The sequence below is a fragment of the Leptopilina heterotoma genome, unplaced genomic scaffold (genome assembly GCF_015476425.1).
Source record: "Leptopilina heterotoma isolate Lh14 unplaced genomic scaffold, ASM1547642v1 Lhet_66, whole genome shotgun sequence".
Taxonomy (NCBI): Eukaryota; Metazoa; Arthropoda; class Insecta; order Hymenoptera; family Figitidae; genus Leptopilina; species Leptopilina heterotoma.
Genome location: NW_025111153.1, coordinates 244648 through 262199, shown reverse-complemented (window position 1 = coordinate 262199; position 17552 = coordinate 244648). Strand labels below are relative to the sequence as shown.

Here is a 17552-nt window from a genome sequence, read left to right as displayed (position 1 = left end):
TGTTAATTAAAACTTTGATTAAATATTAATTTACAGAATTGTGAGTAAATTAACGTACTCCTTCTATGGTTAAGTGAAAAAGTAAAAGAAAAATTACAAAATAAATGATTAAATTAATTTATTTTTTATTTTTACAGAAATTGGATACCAGGTTGTGGACCACGACTAATAATGAATAATTTTAATATTTTCACGGAATTCCAGGATTTGGATGTAGAGCAGCTCTTAAAACTTTATAAAGAATTCAGTTCGTTTCCAGAATTTGAGGAATGTTATTTTCTTAACTCATCGTCGTCCTATTACGATTCAGTCGAAGATGCTTTTCACGAAATGGGATTTAATTGAATACTTTATATTCTAAGATTTTTATGTTGGGAAACATTACAACACTTTTCTACAATTTATTAATTTTCATGCCTTTTAATGACACAATTATTGAGAAACATAAAAATTAATAATTTGTTCGAAAGTATCTTTTTTTTATAAAAATAAAAATAAGATGCTTTTAATACTACTTTTTAAGTCAAAAAGACCATTTGCAATAAGAATGAAATAACAACTTCCTCTAGATCATTTTATATGAAATTTTAAATTCTTTATTTATAAAACTTTTATAAAAATAAGTAATTTACAGGCTTCACAGTCTGTCCCCTATTTCCCTAAAAGTCCCCTTTTTTTAATTTTGGCCCCTAAACGTATCCTATTTTGAAAATTTCCCCTAATTTTTTCGTAGCAGGAAATCAATTATTTTCAATAATTTTTAAGTAATTTTGCAAAAGAATTCAATTAGCTTGATAACCAACAAAATTCTCCCCATAACATCAATTATTTTAAGGATTTTTTATAAAATTCTTTCCCAAAATTCAATTATTTTGATAAATATCAATATTTATGAGAAGAATTCAATTCTTTTGAAAAATAATAAAATACTTTGCAGAAATTAAATTATTTTCAAAATTGTTTAAAAATTTTCGTCAAGAATTAAATTATTTTTATAAATAGATAGGAAAATTCTTTTCATGAATTAAATTATTGTCAAAATATTTTTTAAAATTCTTCTCAAGAAGTTAATTATTTTCAAAAATTTTAATAAAACTCTTCTTATGAATTCAATTGTTTTCAATAATTATTATTTAAATTCTGCTCAGGAATTCAATTATTTTTAAAAAATTTAAGAAAATTCTTCAAAAAGTTTTCCATTATTTTCAAAAATTGTTATAAAATTCTTTAATATAATAAATTTTATTAATATTTTAATTAAATTCCTTAAAAGAACTTAAATATTTTCAAAAGTTATTAATACAATTCTTCGTAAAAATTAAATTTTAAGAAACATTTAATATTATTTATTTTTGTATTTAAATAATTGATTTCTCGTAGAATTAAATTATTGTTTTTCGTACTTTTAACTAACAATTCTGTGGAATTAATTTTTTAGAAAAAGTTGAATTGAATAATAATTGATGTTATTGATTTAAAGTAGAATTTTAGTTAAAAATTCTAGAAAATGTTAATTGAATTGAAATGATATAAGTAATTTTGAAGAAATTACAGTAACAATATTCTTATAATAATAAACTAATAATTCTGTCAGTCGGTCATCTTTATGTTTTATAATAATAGTCATATGAGTAGTACTTTATTTAACTAATTTTTATGGTCCCTTAAAAGTCCCCTATTTTTTTAATTTTAAGTCCCCTATTTCCCTTAAAATACTTTTTAGAGGCACTGTGAAGCCTGAATTTATTTTTTTAAAAATATTAATTTTTAGTCGAAAAATTGTTTTTGATATAATTTGCACCTTAAAATATTTGACTTTTGTAATTTTTCTCAAACAAAAAAAAAATTTCGGGTTTTGTTTATAAAATTTGAAAAAAATTGAGTTAACAAATAATGTATAGAATGATCCTTATTTAAAATGAAATAATAAAACAATTATGTTTAAGAGGAGAACAGTCTTCGTAGAAAAAAAAAGGAATTGAAAAATGTTATTCCTTTGAGAATAGGTATTTATTCTTCTGGAGTCTCAGAAGAAACATTTACTCTTGTAAATAATATTTATTGTTGTATAAAATTATATAAGAAAAATATTTATTATTGATTAAAAAAACTATTATAAAAAATTTTTTTCTTAGTCATAAAACAAATAATAAAAATTTTTATAATGTTTGCAAAATATTTTTTTTTTCATTGAAATAATAATAGAAGTTTGTGTGTTTTATATTTTTTTCCTCTAAAGAGAGTCGCGTGCATTTCAAGTTCAAGTGCCACTGTACCGCGAAGCATTTCTCTGTTTGTTTCATTAATTTATCACTGACGTAATAAGTCGGGAGAATGGATTAAAAATTCCGGTTTTTTTCTTGAAATAAAGCTGAGATGAGCGGTATTTCTGTGTAACTCTTCAACTGGACGTTTTATTCTCTTTGCATATATGTAGTTTGCCTTGAGAGGCGTACTCGGCGATAATCTCTCACACTTTAAACACAGATTCTCAGTCTTAGCTTTCTCAACGGGAAGTTAACATTTATAATAAGTTATTCACCCCCAAATTTGATTTGGTTTTTTTTATTTACATATTTCCTGATATTCTCCAGGGAAATATGAAAATTATATTGCAGTTTTTAGTCACGGCTGCAATTTTTTGGCAAATTTGGAGTCAAGACATTGCGTTTCCAATTGAGGGTACAACGAACCACGTGAGCGGAAATATTGGAAATCCCGGCGGACCAGTTGTAAGTGTGTCTTTTAGTTCTTCTTTTTTTAAATTCAAGTAAGAATTTTTATTCATTTCTTTTAAAATCATGTAGATATTTATTTATTTTAAAGGTATTCAAAATAAAAAGGATTTAAATATATGTTTCGGATTTTTTTCATCATCAGAATATAGTGATAGGAAAAAATAATTTTTATAAAAATTTAATAATTTTTAATTTTGAAATAAACTTCTGTTAAAATAGCTACAATTTTTTTTAAAGTACTTGATTGAAAACGATAAATTTGATTAAATTTGTGTTACAAATTTTCTTTTAGTTTTATTAGAAACTTTCGAAGTTGAAAATTAAATTGACTGTTTCACAATAATTATATGTATATATTCATGAATATAAATCTCCGATTTTCCTCATAGATTCAATATCTTTCTTCTGTCAAGATAAAAATGAAGACGAGTTTTCAGTTATAAAAATATTAAAATATTGAAGAGAAAACTTAACTTTTTTTGATTTACAAAAATATACTTTTAAATTATTGAAATAATAATAAAATAATAAATTTTCTATATTTATTTATACTGTATGAATGAAATTTGACTACTTTTAAATTATTTTAATATTTTATTGCATATCCCTTTAGTGCCTTTGGTACATAAATATGTAGGGGAGAGGTACGCACGTTGAGACGGGTTCTGTTTTTCAGTTATAATTTTTAAAAAACAGAATTTAGCGAAAAATTCGAAATGCTTTCTTAAAAGTATTGTCCAGGGCTACAACATTGCCAAAGAAAGTTATTTTTTTTGGACAAAATTGAAAAAATTTATAGCTGATTTTTTAAACATGTTATTTTTGACCAAAAATAAAAGTGGTACGCACGTTGAGACACCCATAGTAATTTATTTTAAATTAAAACAAAATAAATAATTACGTCAGATTCTAATTGTTTGTTGTTTATTTACTTATTTTGATGATCTTAGCTCAAAGAAAAAAAATTAAAACATTAAAAATTAACTTAAAAAAAATAAACAAAAAATAAAATTTTATTTTGCACAATAATAGTTAATCGAAATTTTTATATTCGCAATTTTTACAGGTGAAGAACATTTAAAACGCTTAAAAATTGTGGATTCAAAATCAATTTTAATGACAGTACTATTTTCACACCGTGAGCGTTTTAACCTGCGTACCACAGTGTGTCTCAACATGCAGACCTTGCCGTTATTTTTTTAAAGCTGTAAAATTATTTGTAGATGTTAACGTATGTATAAATTTTCGTCGGAACTTTAAAGTAGAACCAAAATTGATATGTAAATGTTATCCGCAATTTTTTCTGCCACTAAAAAATACAGTAAATACATTAAACAGAAATTCTGAAAAACACTTTTTTTAACTAAAAAATTGGTTCGCTCTAGTTCTACCGAAAAAACAGGAGTTATTGCGCTTTTATTGAATAAAAAGTTTGGTTATTAATGATACGACAAAATGCCAATAAAATTTTTGGTATTATCAGTTACACAGGTCTCAACGTGCGGACCGTCTCAACGTGCGTACCTCTCCCCTACCACTTAAAAATTTTAAAAGAACTTTTATCCTTTTAGGGGCGGTGGGACGTATACGTCCCATCTTTAAAAACCTCAATATCTTTGACGAAAATTAATATTTTTGAGTCAAATTTAGTGCGTTCTTTTCAGGAAGAATAGGGCTTTAAAAATATGTAACCAAGATCATGTTAAAAAAATTCCTATTGTTTAAAAAAAATTCATAAATTATTGTTAAAAATCACGAATTTTTTAAACATTTTAAAATCAACTAAAAATTGTTACTCGGGGGTTTTTGGGGTCGCTGATTACGATTCTGATGTTAGTTTTTAAAAATTCAAAATGGCGGATGCAATATGGCAGAAGATTTTTTAAAAATTTATTAGATTGTCACGAAACTTGTAACTCAAAGGTTGCTGTAGTCCCTGATTACCAATGTTTAGTTTATTTTTAAATTTAGAATGTGGGTTAATAATTAGCGGAGAAATTTTTAAATCAGTGACTTCGAAAATTCCCAAATAACAATTTTTAAGTAAATCCAATTAATTTAAAACAAAATTTACCGTTATGTTAGATTCGCCATTTAAAATTTTTAAAAACTAACATCAGATTCGTAATCAGCGACCCCAAAAACCCCCGAGTAAACATTTTCAAGCGAATACGATTAATTAAAAAAATTGTCCGCCATATTGGATCCGCCTTTTTGAATTTTTAAAAACTAACATCAGATTCGTAATCATCGACCCCAAAAACCCTCGAGTTAACATTTTGAAGCAAATCCGATTAATTAAAAAAAATGCCCGCCTTATTGGATCCGCTATTTTGATTTTTTAAAAACTAACATCAGATTCAGAACTAACATCAGCGACCCCAAAAACCCCCGAGTAAACATTTTCAAGCAAATCCGATTAATTAAAGAAAATGTCCGCCATATTGAATCCGCCATTTTTAATTTTTAAAAACTAACTTCAAATTCGTAATCAGCGACCCCAAAAATATAAAGATATGAGTTGTAAAGAAAATCCGTCCATATGAATAATGTGCCTCTCAAAGGGTTATACACTTACCCAGATAGAACGTAACCTTGCGGGAATGTTGCCTCACAATGTTAGCAATATTGCACGATAATGTTGTCGCAATGTTATTGAATGATTATTATGTCCCACCTCCGCAACATTACACGGCAATGTTACCCTAACATTACACGGTAACCTTCCGGCAACATTATCATGCAATATTGCAGTAATGTTACTTGGTAACGTTGCACAATAAGCTTGGAAATAAATTTTTTGCAACACTAACCTGTAAAATTGAATTTTACACACAGAAAACTGTGTGTAAAGTACTTCTTTTTATAGCGGTGTGTAAAGTGTTACTTTACACACCGCTAGCAGTGTGTAAAGTGAATTCCAGTGTGTAAAGTGATTTTCAGTGCGTAAAAAGGTTACTTTACGCAATCTTGTGACTGTTTGATGAGAAACAATGAAATAATGCTTTTAATTAACAATTTACAATCACATTTTTTTATTTTAGCTTCTAGAAAAATTCATTTAACAGTTCCCCACTACACCTAAAGTTACAGTAATATTGGCAATATTGCTGCAAGTTTAGTTGTTGTAGTGTTGCAAAAAATTTCGTATGGCACTCGTGCGTAAATCAGATTATACTTGTGTGACTTGCAGCACTCGCCTTCGGCTCGAGCTGCAAACGTCACACTCGTATAATCAACGATTTTACGCACTTGTATCATAAATAACTATTTTAAGTATTTTTTTTTATCAATTCTTCATCAAATTTAAGCAATAATATGTTTAATGTGAGTAAAAAAAACTGAATTATAAATTATTTTGCACGCTTACGCAGAAACCTTGAGCAACATTACAGAGCAATGTTGCTACAAGGTTACGTGCTATCTGGATAACCTCCCTACGGTTTGTTAAGGTTCTTGATTTGATTACGAATCCCAAGCATAACGTAATATTATCTTGACATCACTGTAATATTACATTGGAAATTCGTAATATTACACTGATCTTACTGGGATATCAAGATGTCCGCCTTGTAATGCATGTAATTAAATTTTGCCGTAAATTAAGCTCGTCGGATCAGGGTTTTTAGACTAACACTCTTTACAGTATTTAACAAGAAAAACGGGTTTATTAAAATAATCGAATATTTACAATAATTATATTATACGAAACGCAAGTGAAAATAAAAGAAATAAAGAAAATAACGCAAAGTCGGACGTTGAACGATAACAAAAAGGAATATGGAAGAATTTACGATATACTGCGGCACGCGGGCGCGCTATGAAAAAAATAAAGAAAACGAAAAAATACTCTTGAATTAATGCCGGAAATTATGCACGTGTATGTTGAGCGAAAAAACAAAAATTCTACACGTTTTCTTACGCTAATGTCAACTGACAAAAATCGCCAAGGTTAAATGGGAAGAATACGAATGAAATGATCTAACGTTGAGAAGGGACCCGTAAATAGTCGATGCTCCTTGTACTGATGTTGTGTCGAATAAAGAGTCATACTCTTCCGAGGGTCATACCACTCTTCGACTGTTGACTCGACAAACAAGAGTCATACTCTTGCGAGGATCAAACCACTGAAGCTCTACAAAGTCGATTGTATCGAGACCTTTTTTTTTCTTTTTCAAACCCTCTTAATTTATCAAATTTATTAAATACATGGAAATGTACATATATAATATATTTTCACAATATGGTATTTCGCGCCTGTTATTTAGTATCTAACTTATCGAAATATTTATAAATTATAATTACGTCATATATGTGTGTCGAGACCGTGCAGTGACCCTATCTTTATGCACGTACGAGAAACATGAGTATTCCGTGATTGGTCGTTTAGGAGGCGGTGGGGGCATCGAGAGCTGAGACTAGGGTTGTAAAGTTTCATGAAACTTTGGAAAATGAAATGTTTCATGAAAGTTTCATTGCTTCATGAAACATTTCAAAGTTTCAAGTTTTAAGCGAGAAATTTCAAATTCAATGCAAGAAAGTATAATAATTAACGCATATTTTGTTGTCAAAAACATGAAGTATTATTACTTACTTTAATATCTTTCTTTAATTTTTATAAATAAAATAAATAATTAAAAAATATATTAATAATTTAATTTTAAGTCACTCGTTAGAGGTAATATTTCAGGTAATTTTTAGTTAATATTAACATAACTACTCTCGTGTTTTCGGATGTAAACAAAAAATTTTCATTAAATTGTTTCGAACTAACCTAAAATTTCTAGAGATTATCTAACCTAAACTGACAACTGCGCATGTGCAAATAAAGCTTAATTATTGGTTCTTCAATGTTTCATGAAATTAATGAAACTTTCGCTTATGAAACATTGAAACTTTCAAATGAAAGTTTCATTGTTTCAATGAAACGTTTCATCACTCACAACCCTAGCTGAGACTCCGTGGATTCTGGAGGGGATACCGATATACTCTCGGAACGTTTTCTCTCGCGACCAGTGTTGATGGCTGGTCTAAAGTAGAGAACACATTCCATGGTACGCGAACGTGAACGTGTACGCGAACGTATGACGTCACCCATGCTATTCAAATGGGTGACGTCAGCACGGCAACGTTCGCGTTCATCCAATGTAGACTCTACTTAAAAACGCAAGCGCGTTTTTATTGATCGATCGCCTCACGCTTAACCTTGAAATTTATCGATGTGAATTTACTTGTGATTTTGTTTCTAAAGTAATTTTTCTTTTCGCGTATTTATTTTTAGTATACAAACATTACACTCCTCTTTCGTAGAGGAAAAAACGTTCGCTATAATCGGGAATACAAAAAAAATAAAAGTAAAATTGATAATACATACAAAAAATACTTACCTATTACTAAAAGATAACATGTTCGACGAAATCGTTGCCAACAAACAAGAAAAATATTCCGTCGGTGTAAACGAATATAATATATAACGAAATTAAATTCTAACCTTCGTTTTCCTCTGGCTTCTCCCACATCGTACAGCTGCCGTCCTTGTATGTTCTGAATTTTAATCGACGTCTACCTATGTACTTTATGAATTTTTGTCGCTTATGGTTGTTTATTAGTGATTACTTTCGTGAGTCTTCCTTGGTCAACAAGTTGGATCGGTGTTTTTTTTTCTCTCTTCGTTACCTGTCCACGTCGAACGTTCGCACCGGTCTTCTCTGAATGCTGCGGTTAAGTAGTGAAGTATCTACGGTGAGGACTGGTCCTTTGTTCTTTTACTTCATGAATTGATATTTTGTTTGTAGCGTTTCGTTTATTATTCGTGCTGGTTTTCCCTGAATGTTGTGGCTCTGTGATAACGTAAGGGAGAGTGGGGCAAAGGCGTTAGGTTTACATTTATCGATGTATATTTTTTAAATTAAGCAATTAATTTATGCGGCTTTTGTTTGTCATTATTCTAAAACTAATCAACAAGAAATTTTAATAGTTGTTATTTAGTATATTATAATTATAAATACATTATTTAATGAAATTTAAAAACAATACAAAAAATGCCTTTGCCCCACACGCTGGGGCAGCGACGTTTTCGCTTATATTTCTAAAAGAAAGCATTTATAAGCCTTAAAAAGATTAACAAATGATATTTATTATTATAATATTTACGAAACATAAGGTTAACTACATATTATTAAAAGAATTGGACTATTAAAATAAAAAATAAAATTTTTTAGTGATTTTAACCTTATATTGTGAAGTAATACATTGAAAATGCAAAAATTCAATTGTTTTTAACCAAATTATTTTCAATATTGCCTTTGCCCCACATAACAAACTTTTTTTTTACTTTAAATTTCAAATATTTAAATACAAAATTAAACTAAAACACCACGCCAGTTGTGTAGAGAAATATTTAATTTATTTACATGTTATGTTTTTAAAAATTAAATACTTAAACTTATGTTTTAAAAAATAAGAGTTTGTTCAGTAAAATTATCATTTTATTTTTGCAAAACAATTTTTTTGTTATATTTCTTTAAATATTTGATATTTTTAGGTTTTCTTTTTATCAATTGGTCTGATTGCATTGAAACTAAATTTTTAATACCAATTGGAATAGACAGAAGATAAAGGAGATATTTTAAAAACCGTCTTTGCCCCGCATAACGCCTTTGCCCCACTCTCCCCTATTTATAATCAGGACTAACCTCCTTCTTTTTGACTTCTTGGATTAAGCGTCGAAACTCGAGGTCTACTTTGGGCGTAGGACAATAAGAAATGGCAATTGGTTTGAGTATCCATTTTGGTGGCATGTTATTATCGAAAAGACTTCCAGAGATTAGTGATAAACCTCGACCAGGAGAAATAGACTTGTTGATTTCTGAAGGGTTAAAGGTGTCTTCCTCTAGTTCAGTATCTGATCCGAAAAGTTGATACATTTGTTCCTTCGACATTTTGATGTGTATCACAAAGGCCACGCCCCCTTGTGCTTTGGCATTTAATCTATCACAGCGTATAGTTACGTATCCCCTGATATTAAAAGCGATACCCTGTTTTAACTTGGTTTCATTTAACATCATGACGTCAATATTATGATCTATAAGAAATTGTGTCAATTCTCTATAGTTTCCCCTAATTCCATTGGCATTTTAATGGCCTATTGTTAATTTATTTAAACATCTCTTATTCGCCATTGGAAAGCAATAGTTCAGAGAAAATCTTTATTCTATCTTAGACATTTGTACAATTAGTTAATTTATCATTTAAAAGTTTTACTAGTCTTAGCATCTTACCTAGATTACAAAGTGCATTCAGTCTCTTGAGTTCCGCTGTCAGTTGCTACATATCCTTCAGTTCGTCCCATGTTGCTCTGCTCTGTTCAACCCAGCTCGGGCGGTAAAGTGTTTCTGCTCTCCTTGTTCCAGGCATTTTCGACGCTTTGCTTCATAGGTGGGTACTGCTTTACATTTTATACTGGCGGCTGAATGGTTTTAACATTTTCGGTTACTTTTCTAGTGGATCTGGCATCCAGTCTTTCCACAATATTCTCCACTGCAATTGCTGCACTTTTTCGGTTCGTCATTTGTCTCGCTCCCGGGCCCTTCCCCCACTTTACCTACTTTCCGGGCACCGTCAGTCAGACATACATGGTATGAACTACTTCTCCCCCCCACAAAAATGCAGTCAAATTTCATTGACGCCCTTCCCCTGTCATTTTATTCTCAGATTTCGAAGGAAAATTCTTCTAAAAATCGCAATTATCTTTATGAATAACAAAATTCTTCTCCAATGTTCAATTATTTTAATAAATGTCAAAAAAATTCTTGTCCTAATTTCAATTATTTTCAATAATAACATTTTTTGAAGGAATTCAAAAAAATCTAAAATTATAATCATGTGTATTTCACTAGATATTCTTATGTAGTTTATGGAAAAAAAAATTTTTTTATTCTAAAAGCCGATGTAGGGCAGTTCTGCTGCTCGCCGCGGAGTATGTATGTCTGACTGACGGTGCCCGGAAAGTAGGTAGAGTGGGGGAAGGGCCCGGGAGCGAGATTTCGACGCCGAGCAGGTTTACAGGAGTGAGTTGGCGTCGAAAAGTAAATCGCCCGTCATTTATGGACCAATTAGCTTATTATCTACCCTCAGTAAAATTTTTGAAAAAATATTATACAATAGAATCTTAGATTTTGAAAACACCAATAACTTATTAATTCCAGAACAATTTGGCTTCAGGAAAAGACGTAGTACTACGCAGCAACTACTTAGAGTAACTAATCATATTAGCACATATTTAAATATTAATAAATCAACAGCCATGGTTCTTTTGGATTTGGAAAAAGCCTTTGATACTGTCTGGATGGAGGGGCTTCTTCTAAAACTAAAGAATTATAAATTTCCATTATATATATTAAAAATTTTATTAGACTATCTTACTCATAGAAAATTTATTGTTTCTGTACGCGGTGCTAAATCACATGAGACTGATATAACGGCAGATGTTCCGCAGGGTTCTATCCTAGGCCCAGTGCTTTTTATATATTTTATTAATGATATACCACGCTGTGATAATTTAGCTAGTAATGTACCAAAACTTGCTATTTTTGCTGATGATACACCAGCCTACGTCTCCTCAACAAGCGAAAAACTTGCAGTTGATAAACTCATGCAATACGTACAACTCCTCTTGGAATACTTTTATAAGTGGAAGCTTAAAGTTAATATTGAAAAAACGGATCATATCATATTTTCTAATAAAAATTATGTAAAAAAAGTTAAGAAAAAGAAAAATGAAGTTCCAGATTTTGTAGTAGCGAACCAAGTTATAGAGTGAAAAACTAATGTAAAGTATCTTGGAGGAATTTTAGATCGCAAACTCAAATTCACACCACATGTCACGCGAGCTAGAAGCAATGGCTTTAAAATTATAGGTATTCTACAATCACTTATTAGTAGGCGTAGCACACTAAATCTTAAAAATAAACTTACATTATTTAAAACTATGTTTAAACCTACGATATTTTATGCAGTTCCCATTTGGGGAGAAACACCTGCAAAACAAATTTAAATTCCTTGCAGCGGCTACAAAATAAGTGTCTTAGAATGATTACCAAAGCTGCCCCTAGAGTTAGAAACACAGAAATTGCTAAAGAATGTCAAATTACGATGACGATTGAAAAAGAAGTCCGAAATATTTCCTCACACTTTTATAAAAATCAAATTTCGCATCTTACGGAACTTATTGATGTTTATATGTATACAAATGATTCTACTCCATTCAAAATCAAAACTAAAATGCCGTATCACTTGGTCACGTAAGTTAAAACCGAGTCTACTTGTTAGGTTATGTTCTAGTTTATAAAAATCTATTCAGGTGTGGGTTAGTAGTTCTATGTTTGATCTCTAGTCATTTATTTATAAGAAAATATCAGAGATTTTATAGGTTTTTATATCAGTTTTTACCTAATTTTCGTTATACATTGAATCATAATTAATAAAAAGAAAATTATAAATGTACCATTATAGTTTGCTCATAGGATAAAATTTCTATCTTAGAAATAAGTGCCTAATTTTGTACTGATGTGTAAACAAGAATCTTGTAAAACTATTTTATTATCAATAAAGTTGCTTTTATAAAACTCAGGCGTATTATGGTCACTTTATCTACCTGTACAGGCGCGTACTAAGTTTCCCCTTATAACCCAGCAGTCAATAAAGTAACCATTATAGCCCTAGGGAGATAAAGGGTACATTATTTACCGCTCACAGGTCAATAAAGTACCCTTTATCTCCCTAGAGCAATAATGGTTACTTTATTGACCAGCTGGGTTATATGAGAGAACTTAGCATTCATCGGTACAGGTAGCATAGAGTAACCATAATACGCCTTTGTTGTATAAAGTAAAGTATGGAACAAGGGAGGTAACCTCGTTTATGACCTCGCACAATATTGAAAAACTCGGACTTACCTCCCTTGTTGCATAATGTGCTATTTAACGTTAAAACCTGGAGGGGATAACAATATACTCTCGGAATGTTTTCTCTCGCGACCAGTGTTGATGGCTATTGCGCAAGCGCGTTTTTATTGATCGATCGCCTGACGCTTAACCTTGATCGATGTGAATTTACTTGTGATTTTGTTTCTAAAGTAATTTTTCTTTTCGCGTATTTATTTTTAGTATATAAACATTAAAGCCTAGAGGTAATAATATTACGTTGCAATATTAAGGTAATATTACATGGTAATATTAAGATAATAATACCTGGTAATAAAATATTAACCCTCCTACGGTTTAATTAAATTGCAGAAGTCAGGACCAAAATAGTTCAATTTACCTTGCACAGAAAATTTTAAATCTCAACATGCTTAATAGTTTTTTGGGTCGTTGATTACGAATTTGTTGTCCATTTTTGAAAATGGAAAATGGCGGATCCAATATGGCGGAACTTTTTCAAAAATTTTTATAACTTATCGGATTTGCTTGGGAAATGTTGATCGGGTTCTTTCGGGGTCGCTGATTTTAAATCTGGTATAAGTTTTGAAAATACAAAATGGCGGATCCAATATGTCTGATATTTAAAAAAAAAAATTTTAATTCATTGGATTCGCTTGAAAATCGTTAGTCGGGGGTTTTCGGAGTTGCTGATTACGAATATGGCATCAGATTTTCAAAATTTAGAATAGCGGATCCAATATGGCTATAGAAAATTTAAGAAGTTGTGTTAATAAGCTTCTGGAAACCATTACTTGAGGGTTTTTGGTGATAATTGATTACTATTTTACATTATATGTGATTGTCAAAAATTTTTTATAGCATTTAGTTTACATTTTTACTACACAAAAGAAGTGGAGTCTTGATAGAATAGTGTTTATACGCAGCCGAAAAGTCTTTAGACAAATATGATAGTCAAATTTATACAATGTTGGGTTAGCCTTTGTAAGTAGTAATATTGCTTGTGAACCGACAGATAATACAACTGAGTTTTGTGCGGACGAATGTGAGCAGGTCAATGTTGAATATTTGAAATGAAAATATTTAGAATGGATTCGCAATAAGAGATCACAAAAACCCCCAGATAATTACGACTTTTAAGTGAATCTGATATAATTTTTAAAAAGAGTTCCGCCATATTGGGTCCGACATTTTGAATTTTGAAAAACTAAAATGTAAATAAATGAAATTTGATAGGCAGACTACTAAAAAGGGATTCAACGAAATTGGTAGCTGTGTATTAAAATGTATAGAAAAATAAAAGTCAGAAAGGGGTTCCAGAAATTCAGCTATTTTCTGATAATTGTGGGGGACATAATAAATAGAGATTTATCTTTGCCATGTAATTGTACGTTGCAGACAAATTTCGTGTTAAAATCATTGACAGATTTTTGGAAAAAGGCCACACTCAAAATGAAGGGGATAGTATGCACGCCTTGATTGAAAGATGATGTAAAAACCAACTCATTTGTGTTCCACGGAAGTAGGTCAATCTAACAGAAACCGAAGACATTTTAAACGTTGAACTTTTAGTAAAGACTCAAAATTGGGATAAGGATATCAATGAAAAGAAAATATCCTGTACTCAAGTACGCGAAATCAGTTTCACTCCTGAAAAATCACACACAGTCGAGTTAAAATACAATTTCATGGATGAGCCTGTAATTTAAGATGTTAACAAAAAATATTTCTTCCTGTAAATTTTCAAACTTACAAATTTCTTTAAGCTTACACTGGTAGCATCCCGATAGGGAAGAAAAAACTTAAAGATCTTTTAAAGTTATGCGCGAATGCAATGATTCCTTCTAAATATAATGAATTTTACAATTCATTAAGATCGATTAAAAATCCTGATCTTGTAAATTACTCAGAACGCTCTTCAAGAAGTGTTGTCAGCAATAAAGAAGCATCGAATCTGATCAATAAATGCGTCGAGTGTTGCCCGAGATGTTACTAGAAGAAGAACAGAAGAAGTACGAAGTGCGTTTGAAAATGTGAATTATAACACTCCTTTGGAATGGAAAGAAAGTTTCTTTTGGGCCCAGCTTACTCCAAAGGAGACAAAAGGCATAGAGAATAGGTTGCCAGATTACTTATTTCGCATGCCACTCTAAATTGCAGAAGTAAGCAATACACCATCTTGCCCTTGGTATCAACGTTAACTAAAATGGAAACTGTGCATACCTAAAGAAGACCGCGATAAAATCCTTGAAAAAGTCACGATGAACCAACAGCAGGTCACCTTGGAGTCTCAAAAACTCTGGCTCGCTTGGGAGAATTTTTCTCTTGGCCAGGCATGCTAAGAGATGGAACTGAGTACGTTAGGAATTGCGAAAATTGCCAGAAAAACAAAAGCTCACAACAAGATGCGCATAATCAAATGCATTCAACCAACCTGGGAAATCTGTAGGATATGTTATCAGTGAATTTTGTCGGACCTCTACCTAGGACAACTTCCGGTAACACTATATTATGTGTCATCCAGGATAGATTTACAAAATGGGCAGAATTCAAACCTTTAAGAAAAGCTACAACTATGCTACTGATTTCTACGCTGAAAGAAATATTTTTTCGGTTTGGAAGTGAACCGTTCGACACCACCTTCTTCTCTTCAGTGTAATTAAGTGAAACTAGTCATCACCTTACCACCGCCCGTGAATTATTACCACCAGGCTTTCCAGACTCGCGTTAGAACTCTCTAGATAACACCGATGCAAATCGGTGACGAGCAGTCTACAGAATAACATTGCTTCACAGTTCCCCGTCTTCCCCGGAGATAGGATAAGAAACCACTTAAATCTTCGAATTTTTCTTCGAAATATTCGTTCGGTTCGTAGAAACCATTCACAATGTCTCGGACTACATCTAAACTTGTCAAAATGGAGATTAGGAAGAAGAATCAAAGGCGAGCAAGGGTTTATTAATTAACACCGAGCATTTATTCTTCTTACAGACATGCAGCCGAGTTTATAGTTCTTTTTACTTTCTTTCGTACTCAATTAATATTATTTTAGTATAATTATTTTGTTATGAAAATTTGTACTTTTGTTAATACTTATTAGTTTTTTAAAATATACTTACTTTCGAAGGTTTAAATTTGGCCTAGTTAATGACTACACCTTTCCAAATATATTCCTATTTGATTTCCTACTAGATAAATACTGTTTTGATAATTAAAGATGACACTTCATGCCACTAATAATTGTTCTTACGCAAAATATTAAAGTACCCGGACTCCATCTGTCGAGCGAATTCCGTAGCAACTAAAAATCATATCATTACAATATAGAAACTTACTTTTTCACATTTATATTGATGTGTACATGTTTTCTTATATATTTTATTTAAATAACAATATACCTTTTTATTCTCTAAAAATCTATTCATTTATTTAGATTCCTCGATTTGAATAATGGATATAAAATTTTAAATTACTGTATTGAAAAATTTAATCTTGACAGTTAAACCATTTCTTATAGAAAATAAAAAGTTAGATCATTGTAATCTTTAATCGAATAGATAGTACCTTTCGGGTCAGTAACAAAACGGTAGGTAAAAAGTCGTAGATTCCATTGAAAAGGATTATTAATTTCCAATTGTAAGTTTTTAATTAGTTTTTAATTTTTCCTTGAATGTAAGTGGAAAAGTATATAAAGAGAGTTTTCTTACGCATCATCAACCATTTTTTAAGTTTTAATTTAAGAATTTTTATTCACATTTAAATTGATTTTAAACTTCTAATTATGTCGTTTATATAATTTTATTGTTTTTTCAAACATTATTCTTATTATTTACAGTTTGTTTCTAATGTTTGTTTTTTTCAGTTAACTGAAAGGATTCCGGTACATTCGCCGGGACAGTGTCCGGAGAATATGTTACTTTATCCTGGAGCAGGAAACAGCAGCACTTGGGTTTGTGACTGCAGAGTGAATTATGTCTATTTTCCGGACACAGACAGTTGTCATGAACTTTATAAACGTGGTCCATGTCTGCCAAAGCAAATTGTTATTCTTCCACGTGAGGAAGTAATTCCAAAATGCATTGATAATGTATGCAAAGAAGAAAATCAGGTTCCATTTAACGGCACTTGCAGTCAAATTGGTAAAATCGGTGGAATTTGTGGATCAAAAGGAATGCTTATGATTAATGAGACGACATATCAACTTGAGTGCATTGATTTGGGAGTTGAACATTTTGTTATAATTAATGCGCCTATGAAAGTTTGTCCCCCGGGTAGCCGTCGAAATTCCTCGGGACATTGTAAATATGTCCTTTAGAGGAAATTTTATTATTTTCTTACTTTAGTACATATTATTAGAATTTTATTTTTATCTTTCCGTTTGAAATTATAAAATTTTACAAAGTGTCTAAGAGGCTGAAGTTTGGATGAGACTGGAGTTGATTATACATTATTTTACTTTTAAGCACTTGCAATACTGCACATCTCTAGGATTTAGATTTTTTTAAATCATATTCCAATTTTTATGTTATTTTTTATAGAAAAATGAAATTTTTACTACTTAAACTTTTAGACTAGAAAAGAATTAAGAAGATTATGCTTTTATAAGTCATTTAATTTATTAAATAAAATTATGATGAAACTCTTTATTTTTAATATAATTCTATTGACAAGCAAGGATATTTGCATAGAAACGGAGTTAAGTTAAGTAATTGAAGCGATAATTAGAATTAAATTTTTAGTATAAATAACTTTTTCACAATACTCCTTTAGTAATTTATTCTTAGACAATTTAAATAAGATTTTTCTTTAAGAATGTGAATTTATATAAACTTAATATTATGATTATTTCGTACAATAAAATATATATTGAAA

At 30.4% G+C, this 17552-nt stretch overlaps 3 protein-coding genes across 3 annotated transcripts in view; 2 read left to right on the top strand and 1 right to left on the bottom strand.

Moving 5' to 3' along the window:
• Positions 1-699, top strand: part of LOC122510048 (dimethyladenosine transferase 2, mitochondrial) — a 7833-nt gene extending 7134 nt beyond the window's left edge. The window contains exon 4 of the mRNA XM_043624434.1: positions 138-699. Within this exon, the coding sequence (XP_043480369.1) occupies positions 138-345 (208 nt within the window). The 3' untranslated portion in view covers positions 346-699. The remainder of the gene's footprint in view (positions 1-137) is intronic.
• Positions 1-8591, bottom strand: part of LOC122510049 (3'(2'),5'-bisphosphate nucleotidase 1) — a 23067-nt gene extending 14476 nt beyond the window's left edge. The window contains exon 1 of the mRNA XM_043624437.1: positions 8230-8591. The gene's annotated coding sequence lies outside the window, so the exon portion shown is untranslated. The remainder of the gene's footprint in view (positions 1-8229) is intronic.
• Positions 2335-17552, top strand: LOC122510050. Its single transcript, XM_043624438.1, has 2 exons — positions 2335-2732; positions 16543-17552. The coding sequence occupies exons 1-2, from the start codon at positions 2601-2603 to the stop codon at positions 16993-16995; spliced, it is 585 nt and encodes a 194-aa protein (XP_043480373.1). The 5' UTR covers positions 2335-2600; the 3' UTR covers positions 16996-17552.

Coding starts and splice junctions, on each gene's coding strand:
- LOC122510050 (XM_043624438.1), top strand. CDS start 2,601: ATGAAAATTATATTGCAGTTTTTAGTCACGGCTGCAATTTTTTGGCAA. Junction 2,733..16,542: donor GAAATCCCGGCGGACCAGTT/GTAAGTGTGTCT, acceptor TGTTTTTTTCAG/TTAACTGAAAGGATTCCGGT.